We start from the raw sequence: 19,545 nt of genomic DNA on the forward strand, positions 1-19,545 counted from the left end.
CCGTTTACGATGGCAGTGTGCAACCTCTAGTTTCCAGGTTTCAGGACTTGTGGGTGAAATTCTGTCGTACATTGGGTTAGTTCAATTATACTCTAATGAAGGAGTTAGGTCTAAAATTTCTGGATGGTGTTTTTGGGTTTTGGCAATTTGGTTTATTGCCTCTCTGGCTTTGACTTTGTTTTTCACTTTAATCTCCTGGCCTATTTACAGATTTAATCTTCAGGTTCGCCAAATTCAATCTTGGCATAACATCTGTAACAAAAAGATCTGGACCTCTTTGGTGCAACTGTAGAGGAATATCCACCCATCCATTCATCCATTATCCAACCCATTATATCCTAACTACAGGGTCACAGGGGTCTGCTGTCAGCCAATCAGCCAACACAGGGCACAAGGCAGGAAACAAACCCGGGCAGGGCGCCTGCCCACCGCAGTATAGAGGAATATTTGATGCAGATAACAATGTTGTGATCTTATCCCAATCGAATCCAAAGCTGTAGCATTTGATTCAGAAAGTGTAAATGCTCAATGTTCAACGATTCCTCTTCATAAAGTATAATAATGCTCATCCAAATGAGTCTACTGCATTAACACTTAACCCTGAGATGATTTAAGTTGAAACATCAAAAATTCAGACCACATGTACTTTCTCTTGTGGTAAAGCATTAGACTGATTCAGATGCCACTTTATTAGAAGAAATGTTCGATTTGAACAGTGAGCATTTACACTATGACCTTATCTACATTAAACGCTACTGCATCAGACCAAGCCAGATGTGGACTTCTATAACTTGAAAGAAGGAAGGTGATGTGGATTTTGAGCAATTTGACTCTGACTCAAACACTACAAGAGACAGCTCCATATATATATATATATATATATGTATGTGTGTATGTGTATGTTCTTAGGTTTGAAACGCAATCTGATTATTAGGGGCTTACCTGCCAGGTAATGCTTGTGGTTGGTTGGCCAGTCAGCAAACATCTGCAACGTCCTCTCAGTTGTGAGAAGCAGCTCTTAGACATGTGATACAGTATCTGCCAAACAATACAAGGAGTACACGACATGGCACACCCCGTTATTGGGGCTCGTCAGGTATCCAAACTTTTACATAACCTCGGATATCAGCGCAGATGTTTGCTGACTAGCCTGACCAATCCCAAGTGTTACCTGGTAGCTAACCACCCAATTAATCAGACTGTGTTTCAGTCTGAATGTAATACTCTGATCCTCATCCTGTCAAATAAGTGACCCAGCCACTGTGGCGCACCATCAGAGGTTTTGGTTTCAGGTGCTGATGTCTGAAGTTCGATCCCTGTAAGGGGATGCAAAAGTTGGTACACCTGACACCTGGGAGGCGGGGGGTCATGTTGTGTGCTCTTTGTATTATTTGGCAGATATTGTATCACATATATATGTGTATATATTAAGTCATATCCAGAGTCCTTGACTGGGGTACTAATTCCTATTTTCTGTCTCTTTGTTCATTTTTGATTCTTTTATTTATGTTGAGAACGTGTTTCACTCTTTATTTTGGATTTCGTCTACGCATATAAGCTTCCTTTCTTATATTCCATTTGGTGGCTAATCCCACAAGAGGTGAGGCCACATACCAAGCACTACCAGGAACTGGCACCCCCACCCCCCCGGCCCTATAAATCTGGAGGGTCTTCCACTGTTCCTGGCAGTTCATTTTGAATGTTAATAATAATAATAATAATAATTCTGTGCATTTATATAGCGCTTTTCTCACTACTTAAAGCGCTCAGCAATTGCAGGTTAAGGACAGAGTCCCTTTTGGCATCTATGGGATTCGATTGCCAGTGCAGATCCCAGGCCTCAAAGGATTGGTCGGCTCTTATTTTTTGTGTTCGACTGTCCTTTTTGATTCTGTGGACGTTTTTGACCGCATGCTCTGCTTTTTGACTTACTGTGTCGGGACTCTGGTTGAATTGGATTGTCTTATTGTTTTGGGCGCATCCTTTTACCTTTGTGCTCCATGCTGCTTCATTGTTTTTGTGATATTAAAACCTTCTTTATTTAAAGGTTCTGCAATGCCCTTTTTATGTCTAGCTGGAGTTTTTATTAGGATTTTCCTCCAGTGGGCATTTTTGGAAGTGGTTATTGGGTGCTCTGAGACTCTGAGTTCATAACAGAAAGATTTGATCAAAATCTTATTTATACTACAGTCATACCTGAATAACATTGTTTTCAATAGTAGGTCAATCTGGATCTGTGCTACTGTATCTCATGGCAAGTATAATGTAACATGGAATTTGAGAGCTTACCCTATGATTTGATCAATCAGACTGATCCAGATGCATTTTATGTCACAATACAGACCGTTTGGTTCAGATTGTGTCATATCCAAATCACGTTGTATTGTAACTTACAAACTGGCATATTTGACCTGAATTTGGAGTGATAATACTAATTCCCAAATCAAACATGGCAAATTGCATTTATGTCGCATTTGACTCGGAGTCTGAGTGTCTTCGCTATGCTCCACTATGACTCAAATGCTACAAGAAGAGACAGGTCCATTAGTATACTGGCGCAATGATGGCGGGGATTTGATCCAGATCATGAGTGCTTATCCGGTAACAAACTAACCTTGAGATGTATTACTATGGCTCAGGAGAAGGTCTAGTTGATCTGGAATTTCAAGTGTTTACACTATGATCCAAACCAGATGACATGCTACTGCAGCAAACTAATCTGGATGTGAGAAGGAAACAGAATTACAATGCTGAGCCGGCCCGGTACTGCCTCATGATAGGGAAAAGCAACCATTGATCAGAATCGTTTACATTACCATCCCATCTGGAAACATTTGATCCGGACCAACATTTATACCGTGACTTAAGCGGTTGAGACAACAATTTGTGTTCTACTGGTCAGCCCTTTACAATGATTACACATATTGAGATTTATTGTCATTTTTGGTGAATATATTAATTGTTCTAGACGCATAAAAAAAATAACCCAAAGAGACTTGAAAATAAAATGATAATTAATAACTGAATATGCTTTCCTTTTAGGTGGAATATCTGTTTTCTAAGCCTCTCTGCTGCTTTTACGCAGCTCTGGGTGTAAGGCCCTAGGACAAACTGGTCCAATTTGCTTTTCTAATATCATAAAAGAGTACCTCGTAAAAAGTTTTGACTGTAAATTAGGTTGGCTTAGATGAATTGCGCCCATTTAAGTTTCTAAATTAAAGATGAGAAACAAAATCAAAACCAATGGGAAACCATGTGACTCATGCCGTCCACACTGATGCACAGACTTGCCATCATGGGAGACGTCTAATTAGCTGGAATCAAAGGAAAAAGCGTGGAGAACAGCCCATAATACTGCACTTTGGTCACATTCCTGCAGACGAAGATTAATGTGGTGCTTGAAGTCATGCCGTAAGTGACTGTGGAGAAAATGAAGATTTTTTTTTGATTCCAGTGCATTTTAAACAGGCTCTAATTAATGCAAATACAATGCATCTAGATTTCTTTCATCTTGAATTTCACCGGACATCAGTAGAAAGCAACATTGCTGCTAAATTGATCAATGCGCTATTGAGCCAAACCAGCTCATAATGGGGTATACAAAAATAGCTTTGACAGTCAAATGTTGTAGGAAGAATGTCTCATGAAGATCAACTTGATCTACCATCACTTGACGCACTCATCGTTCAAAATTCGAGAAGTGATTGCATGTCATTCCGGACACAACTACATTAAGAGCTGCATCAGATCTTGGCCACGTTGCATTCTGTCCTCACGCCTTTTCATTTGCTCCGTCTCTGGAGAACCTGATGCCTATTAGTTTGCAGTCCAGATCTGCCTTTATCATACACCAAGTTTTGAAAATATAGGCAACGTCCATCGGCTAACTTGTAAAATACCAAACAAAACGGTGAGAGTCCACAAAGGAGAGGGTCCATCTGAGGACGATGTGCAGGAGCAGACTTCATAACCATTCTCTGAGCGGCTCTCGTGGTGCTGACCCTGCCGGAAGCGGGTTTCAGTGGCATTGATGTCAGATGCCGGAGAATCTGACTGCATCTCTGTACAAAGAAGCCAGTCTCTACCGACGGAGCGGGGGTACCCTTCTTCTGCCTCGATGTCACTGTCCTTCACACGCCAGTACTCCTTGCCCTTGAAGAAATAGGAGGCTCCTGTAAGGCATGAAAGTTAGAACACTTGAGTTAGCATTTTAGGAGAGTGGTGGCTAGTGATCTTTGGACATGTAAGGGAAATGAGTCATGAGAAGGAGGATGGAACTCAGCTTGAGGGCTAATAGGGCCATCTTGTAAGTACACACTGTGAGGATCGAAAAAATTGAACAGGAGGTGAGACCACCTGATCAACAGTATTAGAGAATCACTTTACTTAACCATATGCTGCATTAAGTCAAGCCTTTGTGTGGATACCACATCTGCATCCATTGTCCTATTTATACCCCACTAGTGTACACTACAGTAATCCCTCGCTATATCGCGCTTAGACTTTCGCGGCTTCACTCTATCGTGGATTTTATATGTAAGCATATCTATAGTAAATATATATTACGGATTTTTCGCTGCTTCGCGGATTTCTGCGGACACTGGGTCTTTTTATTTCTGGTACATGCTTCCTCAGTTGGTTTGCCCAGTTGATTTCATACAAAGGACGCTACTGGCGGATGGCTGAGACGCTACCCAATCAGAGCACACGATTCAGTTCCTGGGTGCTGATTGGCTCAACGACGGAGAGCAGCATTCGATTTTGCTTTGCGTTAGCTAGCATCTCGTCTCGCTCATTCAGCATCAATGTGTTTCTCTGTGTAAAGAGTTAACTTTTGTGCTCTTTCGTGTTTATCTTTGTGCGTAGTCAAGCCCTTAGTTACGTCTCCAAAACGATCTGATCCTGCTACTGCTTCCGGGGTTGTGCCCAAGCGCCAATGGAAGATGCTAACGATTGTCGAAAAGGTAAAAGTTTTGGATATGTTGAAGGAAGAGAACAGCTACACCGCAGTGCTACACAGTTGCCTGAAGAGACTCCTTTAGAAGAGCTGTAACGCTCTCCTTTGTTGTGCAGTAACATTTATCTCATCGTTATCGGACAAGTCGTCGTGTCATTGTTGGTGAGTACCCATAACTAATTTTTTACGTACTTAGTACATGTACATACGTTTAGTGTAACTGTACATACATTGTATACATTTTTTCTTGCATTGTACGTATTTATTGCTGGTGGCCTGTCTATCGTAATGACTGTAACATATGTGATATCGGAGATGCTCAATAACTTTACAATAACATTTAGGTTTTATTTATATTTACATGTTGTAGATTTTTTATTTATTTTTATATTACCTAATCAATTACAATGTGTTTAAAACTGTATTACGTATTAAATAAAACTCCTCAATGATATACGATACGTATGTGTGTGTAGTATATAAACAGTGTGTTTACATACATAATCTCAACGAATCTTACCTAATATCTAAGAGAATATAAAGGGTTTATGCTGTATAACTGTGCGGGAAATGTTTATAAGAGTGTATATATAAAAATAACCATATAAACATATGGTTTTTTACTTCACAGATTTTCATCTTTCGCGAAGGGTTCGGAGCGCAACCCCTGCGATCGAGGAGGGATCACCGTACATCATATTTTTTTGTCCGATCAGTTCCATGCACACACAAACATTTTACGGCACAAAGCTCTCAGAATAGTTTCATTTGATTGGTTAACAAAGAGTTTACTGTCCTTGTAAATCTAATACCCCATCAGCTGTAGCTCACATGGGCCAAAAATACTTAATCTAATGATCAGAATTTCCTAATATTGTTTGTGGACACATAGCTCTGTTCACGGTATTCTGTCATCCTGATTTGAGGCTTTAGGGATGTCATGATGGTGGCACAGTCGTTAGCTCCACTACTCCTCGTTCCAGAATCAGTCAGTCAATCATTTTCTAAACCTATTTGTCCCGAACAGGGTCACGAGGGGTGCAGGAGTGTATCCCAGCCGGCATAGGGTGCAAGGCAGGAAGAAACCCTGGACAGGGCACCAGTCCATCGCAGGGTGAATACACACAACCCAACCACACACTAAGGCCAATTCAGTATCGCCAACGTACCTAACCTGTATGTCTTTGGACTGTGGGAGGAAACCGGAGAAACCTGGAATAAACCCATGCTGACATGGGAAGAACATACAAAGTCTACACAGGGAGGACACGAGATGTGAACCCTGGTCTCCTTACTGTGAGGCAGCACCTTTGTTCCAGAATCACGGGATTGAATCTGCGTCCAGTTGCAGTTTATTTGGAAAAGGGGCTTTCTTCCCGTGTCTGCATGGGCTTTCCCCGCACAACTCAAAACAAGTTTTATGTTAACTGCGCCCTAAAACTGACTGGCATCCCATACAGAGTGGAGTCTGGCCTTTATAATGTGGAAGCTCTGTGACAGAAAATGGATGAACTTTTGTTTTTATTTCTGTACTGGTGTCTCTGTAAATGTGTTCTTCCACCTGATCAATGTCAATTAACGTCAGGTAATGTACATGAAGCTTAACTTACCGGTGTAGTTTCCTATGTAATAAAGCGTAAAAAAGATAATATAATTGCAAGAAAAAGTACAGCATGACTCCTTCCTCCTCAGACCTTTCACCACCTTGGCAGACTCACCATCAGACCAGCGCATCGCATCATCGAGGAAGGTTGGCACTCCTTTCCAAAGCACGGTATCTTTGGGGTATCCCAAATCCATTTGTCGCGTGTGGTCATCGTACCGCCAATACTGCCCATCTTTGAAAAAATACGTCTTCTCATTGTGCGCCCAGACAAAGGCAGCATCCACCCCTGCCAACGATAGACCAAAGTCCGTAACTGGCCGAGGGTAGCCTTCTTCAGCATTATTGTCTTTGAAAACCCAGTATTTGTCTCCTAAGAACAGGAAAAAAGATGGCAGTCATAAAAAGGGTGAAATACACTCTGAAGCAAAAAGCAGGAATATAAAAACTGGTCATGGATTTATGGAGGCCATTGTTTGAATTTGTTGGAGGTGACACACTGCGTACAGGCCTGAGGGAACCAGGGTTTGATCTCAGCCTGGTCACTGTCTGTGTGCTGCTTACACCTTCTCCACTTGTCCATTGTGGTTTTCTCCATCTACTTCTGTGTCTTGAAAATGTACAGCATGTTTAATACATTAAAATTAAACTCTAAATTAGGCCAATATGAGTAAGAGTGCATGTGCTTCATGATGGACTGGCATCCCATTCAGGGTTGGTGTCATGTCTTGCTCCAGATGCTATAGGGATCAACTCCTTCTTCCCCAGAACACGTAATGGAGAATGTGGGCTCAAAAGTCGGACAGCCTAGACCATTGTTTCTCAACCCCCGGGTCCAGACATACTGGATCATTTGGATGTATCATCATCTCAAGTTTAAAAAAAAAATGAACTCAGCCATTGTTTCAATGTTTTAGGTGGCAACTAATTGCAGATTTCAGTTCTGCACCCAGTCAAAGGGATATTTTGCTTTTACTCCTGCATACTGGGGAATTGACATGACTGACACAAGTTCAGTTACAAGCAGATGACAACCTGGAGCCCACGGCTATTTTTAATATATATAATTTATATCGTTAGGAATATACTGTAAGTAACAAGCTGGTTAAGTTTGCAGATGAAACCATGCTGGGTGGATTGGCAGATAATTCAGAATATGTTGAATCATCACGGTGGGGCTTGAAAAGCATACAGGCTTGGGCAGATTTGTGGCTGATGAAATTTAATATAAGTAAATGTAAAGTATGACATGTAGGAAGTAAAAATCTTAAGTTTGAATGCATAATGGGAGGTCTGAAAATCAAAAGTACGTATTATGAGAAGGATTTAGGAGTCATAGTGGATTCTAAGCTATCGACTTCCCGACAGCATTCAGAAGCCATTAAGAAGGCTAACAGAATGTCGGGTTATATAGCACCCTGATGTGTGGACTACAAGTCACAGGAGGTTCTGCTCAAGCTTTATAACACACTGGTGAGGCATCATCTGAAGTCCTGTGTGCAGTTTTGGTCTCCGGGCTACAAAAAGGACAAAACAGCATCACTGGAGGAGGTCCAGAGAAGATCTACTGGGCTACAGGGGATGAGTTATGAGGAAAGATTAAAAGAGCTGAACCTTCACAGAAGATTAAGAGGTGACCTGACTGAAGTGTTTAAAATTATGAAGGGAATTAGTCCAGTGGATCGAGAAGGTGACTTTAAAATGAGTTCATCAAGAACACAGGGACACAGTTGGAAACTTGTTAAGGGGAAATGTCACACAAACATTAGGAAGTTTTTCTTTGCACAGAGAACCACAGACATGTGGAGTAAGTGACCAAGTAGTGTGGTAGACAAGGAGGACTTCAGGGACTTTCAAAACTCGACTTGATGTTATTTTGGAGGAATTAAGTGGACAGGACTGGTGAGCTCTGTTGGTTTGAATGGCCTGTTCTCATCTAGAGTGTCCTAATGTTACACTCCGCACCGCACGGTACGCTTCAGTAAGAAAGATAACGAACGTGGACAAGTTCCTCAAACGCCCCTTAGCATCACCTACTCCAAACTCTTCTAGTTCCGTATCAGCTTCACAAGATTCACCCTAAAATTTTGAGGAAAACAGGAATGTTAAAGGAACATACAACGCAGATCTTCTGAGGTTTAGATGTACTTTTACAGTGATGAGTGCCAAGCAATGGATGTTCTGCGTTATCTGAGGTGTGATACTACCAAATAAAAGCATGAAGCCTACTTGTCTTACGTGTGCTGCTTACGAAAGAAGATCATTTGCCTTTTTTAAATGAAAAAATAATAGCCTTAAGGCTTCGTGAAAAACCATTCTAGTGTGTTTATACAACACACTGGGCATTGTCTTGTTGTACAACAAACTTCCAAATATAAGAAATGCACATCATTAAGGGACAGCCTGTCTTATCTCGTAAACTCTAGACAGGTCAGTCGCCTGTAAAATGAATCAAAATATATTCCTCTTTTCACTCTCTTCACTTAAACCTAATTTCTACAAATGCGTGAAAATCGGACAAGCCCAGGTTACGTGTTAAAAAGACAAATGGACACTAAATTCAATTTAGTATTAAACATCCATGTGTCAAGATATTTTTGGATGAGTATTTTATCTGTTAAGTGCACTGCATTCAAATATTGAGTATACATTTAATGTTATTTGTTAATGCATGCCATTCAAGAGAAAACGTTGGCTAGTGGACATTAAAATTACAACTATCACTGAACACAAATGGATAAAAAAATGTTAAGAACCCCTGGACCAGACTCTAATGCTTCCCATATTTTCTGCTTTTTTTAAATAAGAGATTTAGAATAAAAGGTTACCTTTGAAAAACACAATCTTGTGGTCTACAGGTCTTTCGTACACAGCATCCACACTGTCCAGGTTGAGAGGCAACCCTCGCCAGAACCGATGGATCTGAGCAGGCCTCAGTGACACGAGATGCTTCTCCCGAGTCAGGCGCCAGAAGTATTTCCCTAAGGGAACACAGATTTGTGTTGAATTGTGACTAAAAGTCGATCATCCGTCACATGTATACTAGTGGAGACATCAAAGAAGCTGAGGGAATCTCAAAGACAGACAAATCACGAGGGCTGAGATTAGAAATCAGCCCCAAGCTTGCATATTTCAGCATAAAATATTTCACAGTCCAGTCAAACACCCATGAGGCCTGTCGTCTCATAACAAGACAACTTAGTTTTATGTGTCAAAATCTTTGGCGTGGACACAAACTTGCTCATTACTTCCTAGACCTGCTGCTTGTCTTTAATCTGTATTTGGTACGTCTAGTGCCTTTTTGCTTATTCTATCTGTTCTTTTATTGTGGGTGCTGCCATTTTGTTGCACATTTCCTGGTACATTACATATGCATGGTGGTTGGTGAACTTTCCTTTTTTGCTATTGCTTATTCTTTCTATTTACTGGCTTTTCTACCCTCTTCCTTTTATTTTTTGGATTCTGATTTCTCATTAATGTTTTGGGATTGTCTTGTTGCCAAACCTTTTTTGCGCCTCCATTCTTTTTTTTTTTTGCTTTTTGAATTTTCAATTTATAAATTCTCCTTTAATTAAAGATGTATTTTGTCTTGCTCCATGCTAGCCAGGGGCTTTACAGTTATCCCTTGCCTTGTGGGACATTTTACATGCATTTTGGGACATTTCAGAGTATATTTTTGAACTTTAAGAGTTCATAGTATTTTAACCTGGTATAGGGCCAAGCCAACCACTTAAGTAGGCTGCCTTTTGATGCAACTCCCCTGGGCAAGCAGAGGGGGATTCAGGCTATTTTTGAACACCTCAACCACTTTGGCTATTTTGGGTGAGTGCCAACTACCTATGTCAGAACAAGAGATGAAATTGTAGTTGAAAATGGAAGAGAATTCCTGGCCAGAATATCAAGAATGACAAATCAAACAACACTAGAGTGTTGCTTTGAATATCCACAAATCAGGAAGTGTTTGACACTGACCTTTGTGCCTTTGAACTGGTGATGCCATATGCCACCCTCAATGCAAACAAAATGGCACAATGGAAAATTGTGTATCATTTTTAACATTGTGAAAATGTCACTAAATAAAAGATAAGTGCAAGAACTGAATTCCTTGGCCTCTCGACCCTCAAACAATGCCTTGGTGATTTTTTAAAGGCCAAGGAATGACAGGTCAGGTCAGGCTAGGGAGCAGGCACTGGTACAGCACGTTGCCAAACCCACCACATGACAAAACAGCTCAGGATCCTGGTTGGCAACCCCCCAGGCAAACGCGCCCTCCAGTCCCACCCTCTGGAAACGACCATCTATCTGGTGTTGCCAAGTATTACATGGGTGTCCCCTTAGCCTGGTCCAGCCGCTCGGGTCCTCAACACAAAGTCAAACCAGCGGAATGACTATTAAAACTAAAAATAAATTTGAAATTATGACACAAAGCATATGCATAGTGGCAGACCCGCATTGTCATCCCAGTGGTCATGCGTGACACACAAATCATGAGTCAAGTGATTTTGAAACATCAGGTATGAGAATGAGCAAGGGGGAGTTTATAGCTCTCATTTATGTATTGCCTGCGAATAAAAGATGGTGTGCATTAAATAGCTAAATAACGAGGAACAGAGAAGCCTTACATAAGAAAGAATAACATTTTTGACACAAACTATTTTTTAAAATAAAAAAGCGCTCAGTATTTTCCTGAGGCTGCTGATATTGCTCACAGTTGGCAATTACACAAAGCCCTATGGCAACAGCACTGAGAACTACAGCTGTCTGAGGAAGGCCAGGAAAAAACAAAAGATGTTTTATGACACATAGAGAGGAAGGCCTTGGATATTCAGCTAGGCCAAGACAGACAGTACCTTTAAAAAAGAAAGCTTCTCCACGGATCTGGGCTACTGCATCAAAGTGGATATTACATCTGTCGGGGGCGTCTCGGGCTGGCCTGCAAACGAGAAAACAAACAGGCGTCACCACCACGAGGGGCTCATCCCCACTTCATATGACGGTACTCACAATGAGCAGTGTTCTCTAAGACAGGCAGCGACTGTCTGGCTTCTACTTGACGCTGTCACATCCACCCCCTCTAAACTTTGTTCCACTCCACAACTTGAACCAGTGACAATGCAATTACCTGCCCTCTAGCTGAGCAGGAAAAAGTGTTCCATTAGCAGGTGAGGTCCCTGTCACTTTGGGGCTATGTGGGTGGGTGACATCACTACAGATCTACTGTAAGAGGTTGTCACTTCAACTCCCTTACTCCACTGCTTACCGTAGCTTTAAAGTCGCCACCCGTGGCATTGGTTTGGGAGGCTGTTTGTCGGCTTCCTTCAAAGCAGGATGGTGACATCAGTGCACTCTTAACCTAACATGTTCTCACCAAGGCTACATTACCATTTTTTATCTTTCATTTTCCTGTACCTTCCATGGCATCATCTAGATTAAATGCACACTGGCAACAGAAGCCTTTCTGTCGCTCAGCCTGGTATGTCTGCCTCATGATGGGACTGCGATTGCTTGTGTGAGCATTCTGGGTATAACTGGGGGGCCTGCCAAGGAGTTTGCTCTGGTATTTACAACCAGCAAGTGGCTTTTCCAGTCCTGCTGTTAAACTGCAGCTTTTCAGTTTCCTTCCCCTTTTCACAAGTAAGGAATGATCAGGTCCGCAGGTTCACGGCTCCTTGTTCCTCACGCCAGTCTGGGCAATGCCTGTGTGAGGATTGGCCATTCTCTCAATTTCAATTTCTCCTTGTGCACCAGTATTCAACGTACATGCTAGGTTGATTGGAAAAGTGGCCTGATGTTAGCCTTCACATTAATGTGTGCCCTAAACTGGGCTGGCATCCTGGTTTTGTGCTTTGTGCCCAATGTTGCCAGGCCAGTCGCCAACCCTGTGTTACAGCTGAGCTGGAATAAACAGAGGAGTGAATTGTGCACGTCTGTAATAGAGAGATAAGAATCATAATTTAGGAACTACTCACACAATATTAAAAACAAGCTGCAATTTGTCTCAATCATAAGTTTGTATTCACGTGGACTGCAATACATTGTAAGGAACTTTGGAAGGAAATTTAGCTAACTACATCTGAATTCTGTCTTTCTTGTAACTAATAATTTATGACTGTAATGCATTTGCGCATTCCTTCCACTTGTTTTTCCAACTGCTTCTGTACATTCTGTCTTTCTTGTTATCTAAGTAATTTATGGTACTCTTAGTTTAAAATGATCAGACAATTTATAACTTAATAGTAAAAGCACTGGGGACACCAAGAGATTGCCCAGATAAGTACAAGGATCAAAGCTTTTACACAGAGCCATCCATCACCAGGATAGCTCGCCAATCACGTCTGTGTAACATCACAAAGTCCAGAATACCATGTGAATGTTTGACATTGAAAAATGTCCCGTATGAGAGACCAGAGAGCAATGTCAGAGACAGATATATGTCAGAGAAAGAAATACCTTTATTTCTGGATGTCGGAGAACTCTGACTATTAAATCAAAAATATACCCAGGACAACATCCTCTTTTGACACAGCTTCTAATTTTTAGTAAGCTTTCTAAGGTTGTCGGTTCGAAAAATGCCCATAAAATGCCAAGGGGGACTCTGCTCTGTTGGGCTCTTGAAGAAGACCCTTAACCTGCAATTGCTCCGTCCTGGGTATGACGTTAATCTTCATCCATCCCTGTATGAAGGCCCTCCAACCTGCAGGGAAACACTTGGGGGTTGGTGGCAGAATTGGCACTCCAGCCACCATAAAAAAAAAACCTCACACTCCATCTGAACTAGTGTGGTGCTGAGGTGTCACCCGCTGCATGGCTGCACTCGGGTCCTAATCTGGGATCCTGAGTTGGTGTGTCATGTGGTGGGTGCAGCAATGCACTGTATCAGTGTGTGCTCCTAAACCTCATTTCTAAGACTACTTCCTTATTGTCTGGTATGCACGCCAGAGGATTGCCTTCCAGGACCACCTGAGTATGCAGTACCACTCCAAGATGAAAGGGGGTGCCGTTGCACTCCGACTCACAGTGCCAAGAAGATGCCCAACGAGGGGAACAAAGTCAGAGAATCCGGCCTCTTCCAATCCTGATGATATATGAGCAGACATTCCTGGAAGTTGGCGTTGCATTTTGGACCAGAGCAGCCAAGAGACTGGAGCTCTCCCTAAACCTGACGCTTTAATTTCAGATGCCATAGTATGGCGAACTTTCAGGTGATTGCCTATTTCCCTGTGTTGCACTGCCATCATGCTCTTCTTTAATTTATTTACATTTTTTTTTGTTGTCAGCAAAGTTGGCACCCCAACTTATTTCGGGACTTGTTCCAGTTCTGCCACTTGAATGACATTATATTTTTTTTCTACTGGTATTATTCTATTTTAATAAACAATACAAAGCTTTTCAATTTCTGTACTTGTTTTTTACATCTAGAGTGACTGAACTAGTAAAGTTAATACCGGACACCTGGTGTAGGAGACAGTGCCAGTTTCGCTTTTTCTTCAGGGTTAGCCGGCAGAGGGGGATGCCCGACTAGGGCGGACATCACGGTGAGAGTAAAAGATAGCTGGGTGGTTTTAACCAAATTATATTAGCCCCCACATGTATAGGGATCAAGGTGTGCCCGCCTTTAGGTCTAGGTTATATCGGGTTATATTTAATTGTCTAGACTATTCTCAGGGATCAAGATAGCCTTAGATCCTGCTTATAGTTGCAGACTCCTTTCTGCAGTTCACACCAAAGCTAGCTTGTCCCTACGTGGAGTAGTCAGGAGTGATAGGCTGTGCAAGGACCCCTCATAATCAGTGCTTGTCTGAACGTACATGAATGTCAAGGTATGAGACAATAACAAATGTGGTGAATTCCTCTCCTGTTGCTGTTATGCCCGTTGTCAGTCCCATAAGCTGCTGTGCCAATACGCCCTGCCTATACACTGTACTCAGTATCCTACTGTTAGATGTCTTCTCGTTGCCTTTATCGGGTTTTTGTTTTTCCAGACCCTTATTGGTAGTTTTTCATTCACTGGTACAATTCTTGATATTCAGTAATTCCAGTCTCTTTAAGTTTCTTGGCATGTTGTGACTCTTTCAAATTAGCACACCAGATATTTTTCATCTAAATAGCCTTTTGGTTTGCTACAATTAAATGCCTTAGGATAAAGTTCTTGGAAGATGATAAAAGCACATTGCGGAATTTTCTCAATCTGGCTTAGACCAGTTCAAGTTTGTCTTAGACCAGAGGTGCATGGTAGGAATCAACCCAGGATGGGGCACCAAACAAGGACAGGGCCCACTCGCACTCATAAGAATTTCACTACACACGTGACAGTACCCACTACTGGGCCGATGATCCTAACCTGCTTGGCTCTTATTAAGCCTCAGGGGATGATAAAAGATCATTGGAAGTACTAAAATGCAATGCTGTTTGAGGACAGAAAGCTTTCAAAGTGGCTCTCAAGGACACAACACAAAGAGGCGCTGCCAATGTATCGTACTATTGATCATATTTTAAACACTTTAATCCACTCTTGTTTCTCATGATGGCAGATTTGCAGGTTGGTCAGAGATGCAAGTAAGAATTTCACTGCATTCTGTATACCTGACAATGCCACAAGCACTACAGCTATCATTTAGTGGCACAAGTAAAGATGTTTATAGTAGCCTGGATTTCATTTCAGTCATCAATTTTAGTCTCTTTAAAAAAAAAAAAAAGAGAAACATTCAGATGAAAAAAGGTTCTTACTCACGGGACAGTAGATCGATTTTCTGGCAGGTCAGGCAACACCGGAGGGTCAGCGGTTCTGGTCACATCTGGACGAATTGTGTGGGACACGGATTCTCTCACACCTGATCTCAAAGAGACAGGAACATTTAGTCATTTCTCATTTTTATTCGCAAACTAGTGCCGAAGAAGACGAGAGATAAGACAAACAGCCTCAAACAAACACAAAGACTGCAGTGAGGCAAAGCCCTGCTTGCCGCCGTCGGACTGGAAATGAGAAACCTTTATGTTCCTTTGGCACTCTTTCTCCGTAATCCTCTTTGGCTTGTTCTTATGTTCCCTTTGGGCTGTGACATCTTCTTCTGGGTAATAGCTCTACTCACTGTGACATGACGCCAATAAATGAGCATTTAAGGGGCCTGTATATGGGTGCCTCTGCTCTCCTACACAAGCTTAAAGTGAGGTGATTGAGGTGGATCATAATAATCCCCTTAAGAACAGGTGCTCTGCACTGAGGAGAGTTTTCTTTTTCGTTGAGAATTCGGCCATGTTCTTATGAGATACACAATGTAGTTGAACTCTTGAGCTGCCTTGGCCTAACAGGGACTCATCCTATGGAAAAGTAAAAGCACTGACAGGACGGCCAGTGGTGTTACAACAATGGTGTAAGTTGAAGTCCAGCAAAAAAAGGGGTGAGTTAGGCTGCATATATTTCCCAAACCACTTACCTAGCTTTTGGAGACGGGAGATGCTACAAGTCTTTGTGATGTGAGAGGAAAACCATAATACCCACAGAAAAACACGTGTAGACTCCGGGAGGACCTGGAAAATCCACAGAGGTGTGGTCCCGGTACAGAAATGACACCAAGGACTGTGAGGCAGCAGGTAGAGAGTTTTTTACTTGGACTATTTTTCCTTTATATGCATTTTATATATATATATATAGAAACTCATTTTAAATCTAGACAAGCAATCCTGTTGCTTTTCCACCAGGCTCTGTTGTAGTTTGTATGTCCTTCTATGAAAAATGTGTCATTAGCTAAGATGAGTAGTGGCAGGGGTTTGAAAATTTAGTCAGGGCCAGTAACTACAGGAAAGGTAATCATCGGTCGATTGTGCCGATTTTTCTAATGGGAAAAACAGGAATTGTAGTCAGGGCAGGAGCCTGAAATCTAAATCTTTTTCCAAATTGTTTACCCTTGAGTGAACAGGCACCTTCGCTTTAATTTGATGCTAAGTTCAGACTGTGAGCGACCATAATCCCTCGTTATTTGTTAAACGCCTGACTTATGCAGGTTCGCATACAACAGGGAAGCAATACCGTGCAGGTTATGATGTGACGCTGGTGTAAAGTTGAGACAATCCAATTGGGATCTCAAATTACAATAAATAACTCCAGGGACATGTGCAGAGGAGAGATGCTGGGTATACTGGGAAAAGGATGCTATGGATGGAGCTGCCAGGTAAGAGGAATAGAGGAAGTCCTAAGAGGTTTATGGACGTGGTGGAGAGAAGATGTGGAGGACAGGAGGATATGGAAAAAGATGATCTGCTGTGGCAACCCCTAATGGGAGCAGCCAGAAGAAGAACTTCAGAGACAATGTGGGCAAACCCAGGAAGATTTGGGGCCAAGACAAAAATAGCGAGGGCAAGTGCATCATTAAAGAATGAGCAGAAGCCGAAGCAGGATTTCTTGTTTGTAAGATAAACATACTGACGATCATACTTTGGTATTTGATGCCATTTCTGCTGTGGTCTTGCGCTTCCCCCAAAATCCCCCATTGAATGGTGTGCATAAACCAGACACAAACAGAGACTGAGACAGCACGTCTGTGCTCCCATTTCTTGACGTTACCTTCCCTCCAAGGTGTTATGTGAGTTATGTGTTTATGACCTTTGCACCTGCTTTAATGACTATGGTTTGTCTTCGGCCTTGTGACTTACAGCAGTTTGCTCATGTTAGTTCAGATTATTCCAAGACTGCATTTCAGTTTTTATTGTGTTTCACTGTTTGCCAAACCAAGAGGACACATCGCCACATTACATATGGAGTTCAGCTTGAAGTTATGTCAACACTACTACATTTTTAAACAAAAACGACCTCCATCCACACTAGCATTTTCACAATGTTTAATAAGTAGGACACAGTCGTTTGCCTACTCCGAGCATTCACGCGTTGGCTAAACCAGGAAGAGGAAGTGTCCTCCACGCTAGACACTCATCAGAACAGCAATGGTGAATACAAAAAACAAAAAAAAAATTACTTTGCTTGGGGTGATGATGAAGTGGCTAAGAAAATGCAATGAGCGGGATCCAATCAGGGAAGGGTCACGTAATAAACATGAACCAATGGCAGACTCAATTACAAATTAGAGTCTGCGTTTTCAGAGCTCTCCATTTTCATCCATCCACACAGCAACGTTGAGTCACAGTTTTTAGAAATGTACGTGTTTGGAAAGAGTTTTCCAGGGGCTAAAAAAATGGATAATATAGACGAAAGGTGGAAATGGAGACTAATGGCTGGGTTTCTAAACACAGTGTGGACGTAGCACAAGTCTTAGCCTTCATGCTACAGGAACTGTTGAAAAGTGGATGGGGATTACTGAATGGTGCGGTAAAAGATTACTTTGTGGGATGTGGGCAGCATCCTCTGACGGAGAAACCGTCCACAGACTACCTTCACCGGCGTTAATTTGCAGAAGTTGAATTTCTTTTACTATTAGTCCGGTTATACTTTATTATTTGTAAAAGGTGATAGTACAAGTCATTAAATAAAAATAGCAGTCCTTACCATACAATTGCCAAGCTCGGACTTTGTCTTGATAAGGCAGGTCATATTTAAGGGGGTCCCCAACTGGTCCCTGGTAGTAAGGCCTCATTATAGACTCAGTAGCAGATGTATGTGCCAGCCCAATGGCGTGGCCAAATTCGTGCACTGCCACTGCAAACAGGTCCATCCCATGGGCATCTTAGACAAAGAAGAGATATCACACTTTATAGTGGTGTTGGCTGCAGTTCAGATTTACTGTCAAGTGTACATGAGATTCAAACTTGTATGTCTTCTCAGAATAGTGACCACCAAAATGCTGACACAAAGAGCACAAATGCATATACCAAATACAACATATAGGTGAAATAAACTGAAAAGAACAGTATTTGCCAATAAGAATCGCTGAGGAGAAACTTTATGAACTGTGGACGAAAAACATTTCTCAAATTATTGGTGCGAGTGCTAATAGACCCGAACTGAGGAGGATGAAAATGACCATGGAGGAGACCTGACACCTTTACCTATCTGGTAAGCCATTTTCAGACCGCGTGTGTTAAATACAACCTGGACAGATGGGACCCGTGTGCCCGTAATATTCTGTGCTGATTGCACCACCTTCTGACGTATTTTGTGGTCATACCAGGAGCTAGTAAGGACAGACATTTCTGGGCACCTGTAGATGTCAGTGAGAACAGAAGGAGAGATCTTATCTCTCCTAAGATATTTAAGGAAATAAGGGTCTTGGTGAGCCTTCCTGACTAGATGAGATGCTTTGTGTCCACTTCTAGTCATCGGTGATGGTAACCCCAAAACATTTAAAGATGCGGATCCTCTTCATATCACCTCCTCCAGTGTAGCAGGGCATGCCACAAGTGATGGGTCACTTGACTGCAATTCACTGAGGCAATGATGTCACCAGATGCACATCCTTCAGTTGGATAAAACTTAAATCTTATGGAGCAGCGTATGTAGTTGGCCCGTTTCCTGAAATCTATGAACAGCTCCTTGGTTTTCCTCTCACACCTGTGACACCTGCTTCGGTGTTGTTGGCGTAACAGGGTGGTGAGTGCAGCTGAGGCTGATGGGGAGCTTGCCACCAAGCTCTCTTGTGGCAGTACAGGTTTGAGGGATTCTGACTTGGAGGTCCTGGTTCACATTCAGGGAGGTCAACGAGTTGTGAGTAGAGGGGTCACCTTGAGTGATTCCTTTATGGTGACAGCTGGTGATCAGAACTATGACAGTGATGTCATCAGCAAATTTAATGATGGAGTTGGATATAAGTCAAGGAATACAATAAGGGCTCGGCACTCTAGCATGTGAAGTTCTGGTGTGGACGATCAGTTGTTATGATCAGGCTTTTTTATATATAAATTCTCCTTTACCTCTAAAAATTATACTGACCTGATTTTATGGGTTTTAGAGGTCAAGAATTCTAGCCATCACAACTAATTTGGTACTTTTTAACAACAGTGAAAATAAGTGACAGTTCTCCTGTGACACTATTTTGTT

The 19,545-nt window shown here is 42.0% G+C and overlaps 1 protein-coding gene across 2 annotated transcripts in view; it reads right to left on the bottom strand.

Moving 5' to 3' along the window:
- Positions 1-1,771: 1,771 nt before the first annotated feature.
- The window catches only part of mmp17a (matrix metallopeptidase 17a), a 198,813-nt gene continuing 181,039 nt past the window's right edge, over positions 1,772-19,545 (bottom strand). For both annotated transcript variants that reach the window (XM_039772042.1, XM_039772043.1), the window contains 6 exons: positions 18,058-18,234; positions 15,292-15,391; positions 11,411-11,493; positions 9,389-9,541; positions 6,676-6,933; positions 1,772-4,172 (listed from right to left, as the gene is read on the bottom strand). In XM_039772042.1, the coding sequence (XP_039627976.1) occupies positions 3,844-4,172; positions 6,676-6,933; positions 9,389-9,541; positions 11,411-11,493; positions 15,292-15,391; positions 18,058-18,234 (1,100 nt within the window). In that variant the 3' untranslated portion in view covers positions 1,772-3,843. The remainder of the gene's footprint in view (positions 4,173-6,675; positions 6,934-9,388; positions 9,542-11,410; positions 11,494-15,291; positions 15,392-18,057; positions 18,235-19,545) is intronic.

Source organism: Polypterus senegalus, chromosome 12 (assembly GCF_016835505.1).
Source record: "Polypterus senegalus isolate Bchr_013 chromosome 12, ASM1683550v1, whole genome shotgun sequence".
Classification (NCBI taxonomy): Eukaryota; Metazoa; Chordata; class Cladistia; order Polypteriformes; family Polypteridae; genus Polypterus; species Polypterus senegalus.